Source organism: Diaporthe citri (genome assembly GCF_014595645.1).
Source record: "Diaporthe citri strain NFHF-8-4 chromosome Unknown scaffold_12, whole genome shotgun sequence".
Taxonomy (NCBI): Eukaryota; Fungi; Ascomycota; class Sordariomycetes; order Diaporthales; family Diaporthaceae; genus Diaporthe; species Diaporthe citri.
This window is the reverse complement of record NW_025064857.1, coordinates 750,658-763,292: the sequence shown is the minus strand read 5'-3', so window position 1 is coordinate 763,292 and position 12,635 is coordinate 750,658. Positions and strand designations below refer to the sequence as shown.

General features: G+C 51.7%; 3 protein-coding genes across 3 annotated transcripts; 2 read left to right on the top strand and 1 right to left on the bottom strand.

The window, feature by feature from the left end:
* Positions 1-405: 405 nt before the first annotated feature.
* On the bottom strand, positions 406-3,557 carry INS49_004511 (uncharacterized protein; the record flags this gene model as incomplete). Its single annotated transcript, XM_043165300.1, has 4 exons — positions 406-1,444; positions 1,511-1,626; positions 2,721-3,398; positions 3,450-3,557. The coding sequence occupies 4 exons, from the start codon at positions 3,555-3,557 to the stop codon at positions 406-408; spliced, it is 1,941 nt and encodes a 646-aa protein (XP_043018015.1).
* A 1,886-nt stretch (positions 3,558-5,443) lies between these two features.
* INS49_004510 (uncharacterized protein) lies at positions 5,444-8,601 on the top strand (the record flags this gene model as incomplete). Its single annotated transcript, XM_043165299.1, has 7 exons — positions 5,444-5,935; positions 6,014-6,496; positions 6,563-6,659; positions 7,264-7,356; positions 7,540-7,744; positions 7,907-8,317; positions 8,370-8,601. 7 exons carry the CDS (start codon positions 5,444-5,446, stop codon positions 8,599-8,601), a joined length of 2,013 nt encoding a protein of 670 aa, XP_043018014.1.
* Positions 8,602-10,322: 1,721 nt separating this feature from the next.
* INS49_004509 (uncharacterized protein) lies at positions 10,323-11,838 on the top strand (the record flags this gene model as incomplete). Its single annotated transcript, XM_043165298.1, has 6 exons — positions 10,323-10,529; positions 10,727-10,739; positions 10,819-10,901; positions 10,972-11,130; positions 11,194-11,373; positions 11,440-11,838. 6 exons carry the CDS (start codon positions 10,323-10,325, stop codon positions 11,836-11,838), a joined length of 1,041 nt encoding a protein of 346 aa, XP_043018013.1.
* Between the last annotated feature and the right edge of the window lie 797 nt (positions 11,839-12,635).

The window sequence follows — 12,635 nt, the reverse complement described above, 5'->3', positions numbered from 1 at the left end:
TGCATCCAATGAACACAGATTCGGACCGGAAACAACATGGGAATTAAGGCTGCTTATTGATTATTATTAATGTATGTGGGTAGGTAGGGACGGTGTCGCTCGCCCACGTTTTTCTGGTGGCCACCTTTGCATTAATCCGAGAAGCATCATTCAAGAATGTTCAGTACAACCGAGGTGATAGTGTGGTTCAGTGATAGATGTGCTGAGGGTATCTTCAGGCTCATGATGATGCAGGGCTCTAATTGCTTCTAAGGTATTCTGCGGGACCGTGCAATCATCTACATTCCAACACATCCCTCCGAACCTACCCAGCTCGCCATCCTGATTGTTGTGAGGAGTGAAAAGAAGAGAAAAAATTCATCATATCGTAATTAATAATCAACCAACCTGCGCCGGCACCTTCGATTACGGAGTTTTCATGGCATGCTTCCATGGGACCTTGCCTTGAAACGGCTCCTCACTCTCGATAAAGTCCATAACAAGCGTCTTGCTGACCAGCCCAGAAATGAAATAAGTGATCGCAAACTCGTCGAATTTGGGAATCGCCGGCAGAACATAACGATCCAAAAGATGATTGATACCGTTACTCCAGGCTGACATGCGGGTCCAACCCGCCGAGGCATTGAAATCCTTTCGCAGGAGCTTCATCCGGGCAGCTTGGTACCGCGAGAAAGCACCAGTGAGAGACTCAAGAGGCAACACAGCGCCTCCAGAGCGGTACTCGGCCGAAATCTCGCGGTCCAGCTCGTTCACTAGGGCGACGACGTCCTGGACGCCGTTATTGTAACCGAGACCTTGGTTCGGCGTAAACTTGTGGCACGCGTCTCCGACGAGCACTATGCGGTCCCAGCTCCAGTGCTTGACGATGCCCTCTTCCAAGTTGGACATGCCTGCCGTGTAGCGCTTGGGAAATACGTCCTTGACCTTGAGCTGCTCGCCGATTGCGAGATCACCATGTCGCTTGGCAAAACCCTCGACATCCTCTTGTGAGTAAGAGACTCGCTCCCGCGTGGTTTGTCCGAGCCTCTCGTAGATGAACAGCCATGATCGGTTCTGGCTGTTGAGACACTGGAGTGAGACATCCTTTCCGTGGATCTCTACCGTGTCGCCTGGGTCATTGCATGGCTGGCGAGGAAAGGTACACCACAACACCTTGTACGCAGAAAGGTACGGCTTCTCCACGTTGACGTGTGGTGCTGATGATTTGATCGCGAGCTCACGCATTTTCTGGCGGACTTTGCTGTTGACACCATCTGCTCCGATGACCATGGACCCATGAAATGTACTTCCATCGCCACAACGAACCTCGATTCCGCCATTTTCGGTGGCAATGTCGGTCACGGTTTTGTCTGTAAGGATTCGCGCCTTATCATCTTTGCTGAGGCTGTCATATAGCAGAGATACGACATCAGCCCGATGGAAGACGGTCGCACGAGCACCATGACTGTGCAGAGAGGTCAGTGCTGGATCTCATCCAGGGATTGTATACACAAGTGTAGAATGTACTCACTTCTTCGTCATAGTCTCTGTAGCCCATGTCTCCTTGTACTTGTATCCCCCAAGAGTGACCGTCGTGGTACGCCCCATCTCCTCTCCGAGCTGTTGTAGGCGCTCCAGAAGGCCTAGCTGTGACAAGACCCGCAGACTCTGGGGCCACAGTGCCAGGCTTGCACCGACATCAATGTGGACCGAGGAGCGACGTTCGAGCACGACGTACTCTATACCGGCTCGCGAAAGAATATGAGCTGCTGTCAAGCCCACCGGTCCTCCACCAACCACGATTACTTTGAAAATGCCCTGATCCATGCTGGTGATTTCGGTATATTGGCAAAGCGTCTTTGTCTGATTTCAGTTCAGGGTGGATAGTATAGAACTCGGAAATGCGTATGAGCACCAGAAGGAGCTCAGAAATGTATGGATTCAGCGACACCGGTGAGAATGGAAGATGGAAGCAGACTGTACCGATGGAGTTGTAGTACAGAGAAGACGCTGACACTGGCCAGTGAGTGGCCGTTGGTGGAAAGTCTGAGTGAATGGAGGCAGCAAGTGATTGGCGGCACAAAATGGCTGTGAATGCTACGGCTTTGTAGCTGTTAATGATGGAATCACGAACAAAATGGTAAATTTTATATGAATGAATTGATTACGGAACTAATCCCTTGCACTCGAGGCATGTAGTCTGTGCCCCTGCGGCGGCGGACTTTCAAGCGGCGGAGGTGGACTTCCACATCTGCTATGCGGAAAGGATTACCAACGTGTGGAAATGGACTCCATAATATCCTTTGAACCCAGAGATATGATATACTAGGATTTACAAGCTGTATATCCATCCACGTGAATTCGATGAGGGATTACCATGCGAATAACGCTGTAATAGTGTACTCAACATGTCTGCAACGTTTGTCTCACGCTCGAACTGCTGACACTTGGTAGCCAACATCCTACTTCGGGAGGTTTCTGCAGAGACATTACTCAGCATGTGTGAAATGAGAGTCCAATTCCATTCCTGTGAACTATCATCGGCATGAGTCCAATGTGTCACAAATTTCGAAGCGAAAAGTATATTCGACTCTGAATCCCTTCGTCTTACGAAACGGTCCCCTACAAACCTATGTACAGATCATAGAACTAAAAGCATTTCCATCCTCGACACAATTCGAGGTTGGGAATCATCACGCTCACTGAATCCCAAACCAGGCTAAATCCACCGTCTCGTGCACCGGGACAGTGTGCCCGACACCCTGCGCGCTGTAAGCCACAAGCTTCGTGCCATCCCCATACACCATCTGTGTGTACGAAGACTGCGGCGTGTTCGTGTTATTCTTCGAAAATGCCACACCATGGATACCAGACCACTCCTTGATCTGCTCAGCCAGATTCGGATAAAACACCAGGTTGTCCGCGGTGCCGTGCCAGGTCTGCATCCGTGGGTACGGACCGGTCCATGCCGGGTACATGGCCTTCACCTGCGCCGCCCACTGGTCCTGCGTCTTCCGGACGTCGCCATTCGCGCAGGCAGGGTCCGCACTGATGGGTGACGCACCGGGCGACCCGGCGAGGCAGCCCGCAGCGACCCCGGAGTAGGCAGAACCCGCGGCGTAGAGGTCCGGGTACGTGGCCGCGAGGACGTTGGTCATCATGCCGCCGGACGAGGTGCCGGTGACGAAGATCTTGGACGTGTCGGCGTCGTACTTCTGGATCGTGTACTTGACCATGTTGGAGAGGCCCTGTGTGTCGCCGCCGCCTTCGTGGGTGAGGGACTTGGCAGATGCGACGTCCCAGCAGTTGAAGTCCTTGGTGGTGCTTGGGAAGATGGTGATGAAGCCGTACTGCTCGGACAAGGTGTTGTACTTGGTCTGCTGGGCGTATCCTGGCCCGTTACCGCCGCAAGCGTGGAGCTGCATCAATCGCTGTCAGCCTCGTTCTTGATCTTGGAGGCTAACACGTACCGCGAGGATAACAGCTGGCTTGGTTGCGAGCTTGGCTGGAACATTGATGTACATCTGGAGCCCTGTCGGGTTCGAACCAAAGTCCGTGACTTGGACCAAGGCGCTCATGACGACGGAACAGAGCACCGAAAGTACAACGAGGCCGCTGTTGGAAAAAGAAGTTCGTGCCATTTTGATGAATAGCTAAAGGGCGGGGAGATGTGTTGGGAATTTGGGTTGAACGGGAACGAAGACAAGCGAGTCGATTCGATCTGCTTTTATAAATAAGTCGTGGCTTATGAAGCCATCGCATCTGTTTCGTGCAATAACACAACCATCCTGGAGCATGTGAGTGAGCACTTTTCCGGGACTGCTGTGTGTGTGTGTCGTGTGGGGTGTTGCATTTAACCACAGCCTAAGACCGAATGGTAGCAACGGGACAAGACCGGCTACAGACCAATGGGAAGGACTGAACCTCGGCAATGCGGCTGAAGTCCCAAGCACGTTGAACCACGTTTCTAAATACCGATCGAGAAGCCGAGTTCTATGTTCGTAGTTCACGGGTAGCAGAAGAGCCACTGGAGAGACGTGTCCGTCGTTGTGCAGTGGTCCTGTGAATCGCTTAATTAATTACTCTCTAAGGAACGGTTCTACCATCTCCGTTGAGATTCACGGAAGAAAATGTCCTTGCTTTGGTTCCTGAATCCAGGTGAGGCAAGACGTCTTTGCTGTACTGATCAAAGTGCATCATGCCTACGAGTTTCTACATGCCTCTTCAAAAATACGGGTGCCTCGCCCGGGATGTGACAAATTGGAGGATTGGACTGATAGATGAAGGTGTTCCCCCAAATTTGGAAGCCCCGACTGCCTGCCTCCAAAGTTTGGGGGCATTCACAATATGTGGCTAGTTACAGTAAGTCCCACAGCAGTACTTTTTTGTAGACATGCGACATGTATGGATTCAAAACCTTTCTTAACCAGTCGTAAATAACGAAATTTACATAATTGTGCAGCAAACAAGTGACTTGTCTTCATTCAGAGGAGGTTATCAGACCCCCTGTCTCTATCTACGGTCTTGGCCTTCGTCTGAAAAGGGAAGGAGGATAGTCGTTCCGTTGGAATAACAAGGAGACAGAAAAAGGAAAGAGATGCCGCACGACTTTCCGAGCTCATTGCACATGCCTGCTCGAGCGTTACGGGTGCAAATTGTGACGGTATGGTAGCCTCGTGGTTGGTTTCCCCCCCTCCCCCTCTAACTCCGCCCAGATGGGTACTTTTTGGAACTTCCCGTCTGGACTTGGAGCCTATCACAGAATTACTTAAGAGACAATGTGCAATAGTTCTTTATATCAGTGCAGTACATTGTACATTCAAACATAGTTTCTTCACGCCTTATTTTGCACTGCCCCTGACCGCAGCCACAACGCAACGTAACTCCATTCTCTCTCCTCGTACACCCGCCCCCGCTTCTTTTTGTTTTCCTTCGTCCTTGAATCTGATACATCTCAATGTGTAAATAAGGTGATGATCTTAGTGGTCTCAATAGTCTTCTCCTTCGCTTGTCATCAATCGCTTCGAGGACTACTTGGAATATTTGAAATCTGTTCCGCCCGAACGGTGGTGTGCAAGTTACTTACTTTAACGGATCAACATTTGCATTGATCAGATCTACATTGGGCTCACTTCGATGTTTGCAACGGAGCCTTGTGGTGGTGCACACCTCTGTATGTCTCTACTTACAGTCTATCAGATTACTTAAGCCTTGCGTTGGAAACCCTCTGCACCACTTCTGCGGTGTCCTGCGGTCAATCCTTCGAAACCAGCCGATTCAAGTCTGGCGGGCGGACTTTGGCGGACTTGGCGTCAGATCGGGGGCCCACTTTGCGGAGTTGCGGAGCCGTCAACCTGCGGCTGACAGGACCCTTCTCCGACATCCACCACAACAACTTCTGCGTGTCTCACGCAACCAGAGGCCCGGTACTCATCGCTGAAACACTGACGGCTGGCTCGACACGATGGCGACCCCCCCAGTTGCTGCCGGTGCACTGGGATCGAGGCAGAAGAACTGCAACAGCTGCGTGCAGACCAAAAGGCGCTGCGACAGGCGGACGCCCGTGTGTTCCAGGTGCGCGGAGAAGAAGATCCCCTGCGCCTACGGCAAGGCTAGAGTGTCTAGCCATACTGAGCATCACATGGAGGCGCTAAATTTCGTCGGTCCTGGTGTTCCTCCTTTCGACTCTGTCCCGCCGTATGAGATAGGCTCTTTCGATAGCCTGCCCCTGGACTCCTCATCGGACGTACCTGGGCCTGCACCCCAATCCGTGCCAAGTCCTTTCGTCAACGACGACGTCCTCATGGACAACTTCATGAGCTTTGTTGAAAATGACAACCAATCCATACCGGACCGGTGGCTTGTCCCTGTCGATGACAACGTTGCCATAGAGCGCCCTGGCACACCAGCCGACGAAGAAATCACAAATTCATACCAAAAGATGGCGCCGTTTTGTGTAAGTCAATATCGAAAGCGATTCCACGCGCGGGGAGAAAGATATTCTGTTGCATCCCGGGAAACTTACAATTTCCAGGACAATGTTCAACCATGGCATCTCTATGACCCCAAAACGCCTCTGCACTACACTGTGAACCGGGTGAAAGCGTTTACGAAAGAGGTGGCAACACAAAGCTCTGCCCCTTTTCTACACCGATATCTTTACCAGACAAATACACCGCAGTGTATCCTCACGTGCTTCGCGACCTGTGTGCTCTACGAGAATCGCACGCCAGGCAACACGGCGATGGTAATACGAGCACTCCATGCTAACATTCGTGAACTAATCGACTTCGAGACTGGCCGAATAACAGCCACACCTACCGAGAAGCTTGCGCGTGCACAGGCACTCTTTCTGTATCAGATAATACGGCTCTTTGACGATAACATCACTTTGCGATCGCAGGCCGAGAGAGACATGCCACTATTGGAGACATGGCTCGGCGAGCTGTGCAAGATTCGTGAGAATTTGGGCAACTTAGGAGATGACGCCAGAAATCAGAAGCCGGTAGAGTGGGAGGTGCGTCATTCACCACTATCCTCAGAGGTAGAAAGTCTTCTCGCTAACTGGCTCAACTACTCCAAGCGATGGATCTTCGCCGAATCTGTGCGCAGGACTATTGTCATGGCATACTCGGTAATTGTCCTGTACAGTATGATGAAGACGCTCGATGACGACAATGGTGAGCCTGCCCTATTCGCGTATTTGATTCACAGACTAAAGAAAGGGACAGATGACCCAGGTCCTTGGGCTTTCACTCATCGATGGACGTTGTCTCGAGCGCTGTGGGAGGCGAGTTCCTCATTTGAATTCACTCGCTTGTGGAAGGAAACGCCACAATTTATAATTTCCAACTATTCCTTCGACAGTTTTCTCAAGCACGGCAGAGGCGAGGATGTGGACGAGTTCGCAGAAATTCTCATGACTGTGTGAGCTACCGAATGTCACCTTCCCAGCCCTGAGAGATGCTAACAAGCCATCGCAGATACATGGGAGTAGATGAAACAAGAGATTTTGTTTCCACACGAGGGACAAAACAAGTGGAGATCCGTTAAAGTCCACAAATATCCTATTTCCCCGATGGACTCGGAGTGTTGGCGGACCCTGCATTGCTCTTAGACTCCTTCTGAGTGGACTTTGGTCCGCTCCGCTACCTGCGGACTTTAGGCACTGAGCCTGTGACAAAGTCTTATACATCTATAAGTGAACCTCCAACTTCATTTGAAAATCTCACTGCACATCACTCCGCACCTCATACTCCACACATCACAAATATCTTCATCAAGGGTTCATCCGCATTGCCATCGACATGGAGACACACTCGTCCATGAAGCGTCCCCTTGGCAAGGATGGCCCCATGGTCTCGCGGATCGGTTTTGGTACGATGGGCATTGGCTTCCCCTGCTCTTGGACAATTGATCCAATCCCTGATCCCGAACGTCTCGCACTGCTTGACCACGCGTATGAGACGGGATGTACCTTTTGGGACACCAGCGACTTTTACGTAAGAACCCGATCATACGCACCCGAGAACCATTGGATGAGACGCGATTGTTAACCAGAGTACCACTGGCAGGGCGATTCCGAGGTTATCATCGGCAAGTGGTTGGCACTGAACCCAGAGAAGCGCAAGGACGTCTTCATTGCCACCAAATTTGGCGGCGTGCGGCTGCCAGACGGCTTTGGATTCCGCGGAGATGCTGAATACGTGTCTATTGCTTGTGAGCAGAGCCTGCAAAGACTCGAGGTTGAGACCATTGACCTCTGGTACCCCCACCGGCTTGATGGATCAACACCTGTCGAGCACATTGTGACTGAGATGGTCAAACTGAAGGAGTGAGTACCATTTGTTGCCTAATTCACCGCGGGTTGCATATCAAGTAATTGATTCCGGTCCTTGGGAGGAATGATAGTTAACAACATGCGCAGGCAAGGCAAGATCCGTCACATCGGCCTATCCGAGGTCTCATCAGCAACTCTGCGGCGCGCCCACGCCATCCACCCCATCGCGTGTGTGCAGATGGAGTACAGCGCCTTCAGCACCGAGATCGAGTCCCCCGAGCACCAGCTCCTCGCCACATTCCGTGAGCTCGGCGTGGCGGTCGTCGCCTACTCCCCCTTGTCCCGCGGCCTGCTGGGCGGCGGGGTCCAGGGGCCCGACGACTTCGAGGAGGGTGATATTCGGCGGTTCTACCCGCGATACTCCAGGGAGAACTTCCCCAAGAACATGGAACTGGTTGAGGCCTTCAGGGAAGTTGCTACCGCGAAGGGGGTGACTGTTGGCCAGACGGCGCTTGCTTGGCTGCTGGCCCAGGGAGATGACATCTTCCCAATTCCAGGGTGAGTTTCCCAACAGTTGACCAACTTCCCACATATCTAACGAAGTCGGCAGTACGATCAGACCAAAGTACCTGAAGGAGAATTTTGACGCAGTGCATGTGCATCTCACGCCCAAGGAGTCGCAGCGTCTCCGCGATCTGGTGGACAGGGCATCTGTTTTCGGCGAGAGATACCCCGCGGAGCATGCGGGCGGCTTGTTCGCCGACACACCACTTCCCGAGGAATGGGATGGTGAAAAGAGGGATGTGGTTGTCATCGGCCGTGTTATTCCTCCCAACAAGTAACGTGCTCAGCCTCTTAGTGAACTCTTCGCAGATCCTGAATTCCCTGGCCCGCAACTTGTTGGTCGTGTCTCATGCCGAGAATATAACTACACCTTCTCCTTTCTGCTTTAAAAGCCGTGAAAGCTTTTCTTCTTCCAACAAGCAAGGAAAAAGCAGAGCAGAAATTTCTCCAATGCCTTTCGATGATGTAATGCTGCACCATTGCGAGCGTCTCAGTGAATCATCATTTGAAGATGGCAGGTCATCGACTATTAGGCCTTCGTACTCATTGCCCCAGCAGGATGGCCGACAGACATTTAGCTGTCCTCCGGGCAAATGCATTGGATCTGATGTACCTGTCCGGTGATAAGCATTTGGTGTTCTGAATGGAATGTATTACTAGATTGGATGCTACCCTTATCAGGTGTCTTGGGTGGTGGAGATATTTGATTAGTCTATACAGGGAGCATCAAAAAGCATACTGTAAACAGAGTTCCAATTGAGACAAAGCCCGGTCGCTAATCTAATATTTAGGCAACCTGTTGGAACATGCCGGGAGCACATGAAGGGACCGCTCCTAGAGAATTCCAAATCCTGGTCCTTCCAGTCACAGTCGGCACAGGTCATAGGTTTACATACACATTGTTGGCTGCTGGGTCACGTTTGAAGCTTTTTGCATGATTCCTTTGGAAAATAATTATATAAAGGATTCTAGCGGACCGAAAACGGAAATAACCTCTCACCTCTCGCGATCCCTTTGTTCGGCAGCTACTTGAACTACCTAGGTACTTCATGCGTACAGCTCGTGCCTTCCGTGTGCACTGTCAGCAGTCTGCATTTAGTTATCCTTACTTCGGTACTGAGTATTACGTCTGTTGTTCCTTATATAAATTTGACAAAATGTCGGCCCTCAGTCTCGTTGAACAACAGGCTTATTGCCAGCATAAGTTCCATTACTTTAGAAACGGAATACCCGGTTACCATGCTACTCTACAGGAGATCGTGGACGGGAATACCGCGGGAGATCCCGAACATGTGCAACGCTGGGCTGACATTACTCAACGAAGAGCAGCGCTCCCAGGGCTTCCAGGAGCAGTGATCCCACCAGCAGCTTCATTCAATTTCACAGACAACAACAGAAACCGGTTGCGGGGTGTTGCTTTGCCGATCCGCCGCCCCTTTAGGACTTTACAGGCTCAGTTCGGCACTGCCCCGTTGGGGCCCGAAGCTCGAGAGCTGGTGCAAGAGGAGTACTCAAACGCTTACAAGTTGATGCGGTCGTCATTTCGCTATATCAAATGTCTTGGGTGGGGAGGCGATGGTATTGTGTCGCTGTGGAGGTATTCGCCTGGCCCTGGACAGGAGCATAGCGTGGTTATGAAGATGTCCACCCAGTGGGAGTTTGTCGCACCGACCGGGAGGAAAACCCGCCTGGACACAGGATTTCTTGAGAAAGAGAGAGACGTGATAACTGTGAGTTACTACGCATGATCCGTTGGCTAACATATGTTGATTAATTCGATGCCTATCAGCAACTCGGACGAGCACCACACATAGTACAACGGTTCTACACGGCGCATCATCCCAGGGCGAGCAATCCCAACTCAAGGCGGTCTACCCGTGCAGCTGCTTCCGTGGCAAACATGGCCCAGAAGATTGATGGGCACGACGGCAGTTATTTCCTAATGGAATATTGCAAGTTTGGAAACTTAGAAGCTCAACTTTTTAAAGCAGCCAGAGACATGCCGGGTGGAACGGAGAGATATCTCCCAGAGTCCGTCCTCTGGCGCTTCTTCGACTGCTTGGTGAAGGCATGCATGGCGGTGGAAGAGCCCCCAAGGCTGAACCCAGCCAATGGAGCAGTTCCCGTGTCCACGCAAGGAGGCCACCTTCCAGAAATACTTACCCCTGGCAACCCAGGACGAGAAGGGATAGTGCATATCGACCTTGTAAGTCATCCTTTGCGTCTATATCCATGTTTGTAGATCTAGACCGGTCTTCTCCTGTGAAATACTTCCGATTGTGTATAGATGCATTCATCTACACTTGCTTCTCACGAAACAGAAAAAGAATATAATTTTCAGTCTCAGGCCCATTTTCACATCACAATTTGTGTAGTAATTTAAACTGACGCGTCAAACTTCAGGATCCCACAAATGGTATTTCTACCACACCATACTAATATCTGCTTATCACATTTGATATACATGCACGTATTTTCCACTGACCGAGTTCTAGTCTTCGTTTATGGATATGATCCCCCGGCTGTACCTCCTGCTGCACCTCTTGTGCCACCCCACACAACGCTTCCGCGTGTACAGGTAAGCTCCATTTCTAGCCCCTAATCACCGGTGCGATAGGCAGGGAAGGAGCTGATGAAAGCATATCCAGATTGGAGACTTTGGGTTCGCCCAGAACGAGGCCAGCCTCTGGGCTCGCGCACGTCCGCCAGCGCTAGGAGCAGGGCCGCCATCAACGGCTGCTGAGTGGAGACGACGTGAGGAGAGATGGCGCTTAAGACATTCCGGCAAATTTATGTATTTACTTCCGGTGAGGACCGCCGCATGCCTTGCTTCTCTTGCCTTGTTGCTGACCCTCGAGGCGGATTCGTAGGAACAATTCGGCAAGGACTGGGACAGAATACCCCGCTGCCAGGACCCTTCTGATGACCAGCAGCTACCTTGGATGTTGCCCTGGATGCCAGCTTGGATGATGCCATGGGCGCGACCTCCGCCGGTAACAACAGGCCCGGGAAGATTCAGCTCTGCGTCTAATGTGTGGCAAATGGGAATGGTAAGCAAGAGCCCCGCACTTCCGCCCTTGGAGACTGTTTGCCAAGGCTGACTCAATGTGCACTAGGTTATGAAGGTTTGCATGATGCTGGTAGACCCCGACCTACCGCCTTACGCGGGAAGGATGACGAGCCAGGAGCCAGCCAACCCAACGCCTGATCAAGAGCGCTGGACATATGGGTGGTCATTACTCGACCCCGCCGAGCCGTGGGCCAATTTGTACCAACAATCCCTGATCGACCTTGTGGCGAGATGCCTTATGGCTAAACAAGAACATCGCCCTACATTGCAGCAGCTCCAGACTGTGATCACGCAGGAACTGGCCCTCCCTGCTAACCAAAATGTCCCAAATTACTGGACAAATACCTTCTTTGCCGATCCGCAACCGCCAAGACCGCCCGTGGACACAGAAAACGTCAACGTCATAGACCCGTTCTGGGACTACAGGAAGAGGAAGCCTCTTTGAAGATATCTGATCAGGAAAGGCGGCGCCATGTCGAGCTTCCTACGACATGAAAGCCAGCCCAGAGGAAGGAACGCAAAGAAATCAGAGCAGGCAAAAGCTAGCAAAGCGTGCGCACGGGACTTTGTTCCAAGTTGTCGGAAAGTTTTGGTTGGCACCATACCACGTAAATATTCGACCTGGAACATGATCCAGGCGGCCATGTCACACAAGCCGGACTGCTGGGCTGTGGCACAGCAGTGTGGTTGCACTCATATGCAGCAGCTCGCCGGGCTTTCCTGTACAGTTCTTGTCTCGTCAAAATGCACAGTATCTCACGCCGTACCACACTGGGCCCCAACCGGTCTGCAGAACTGTGAGTGATCGTGGTAGTTATGTTTTCGCGACCACCCGGTCTGAGAGGCTTGCAAGTAACCAGTATAAGAATCGCAATACGTATCTATTGAATCTATAGGGGCGATGACGTTCTGCCTATCCTCTCGAGGAATGCATGTGACAACGTCGCACGGGTAATTGTCTTTCTGTTCCCAGTCAAACAGGTCATACACAAGTACCCCACTCCTCAAACGGGCGTTGGCTGTCATCTTACCGCGGCCTATGGCAGTCACTGGGGGATCACCCGGGGGCCAGTGAATGGAGGATATGTAGCCGACGTACGTCTTTAAAGTGGTTGCCTTGCGGTCCCTTCTGCACTCAGACCTTAGCCATCCGCTCACTTCAAATTAAACAATCGTATATTTGCCAGACCCAGTCATTCCTGTCATACGGCAGATTGCTTGAGCCCACTCTCCAGGCTGACA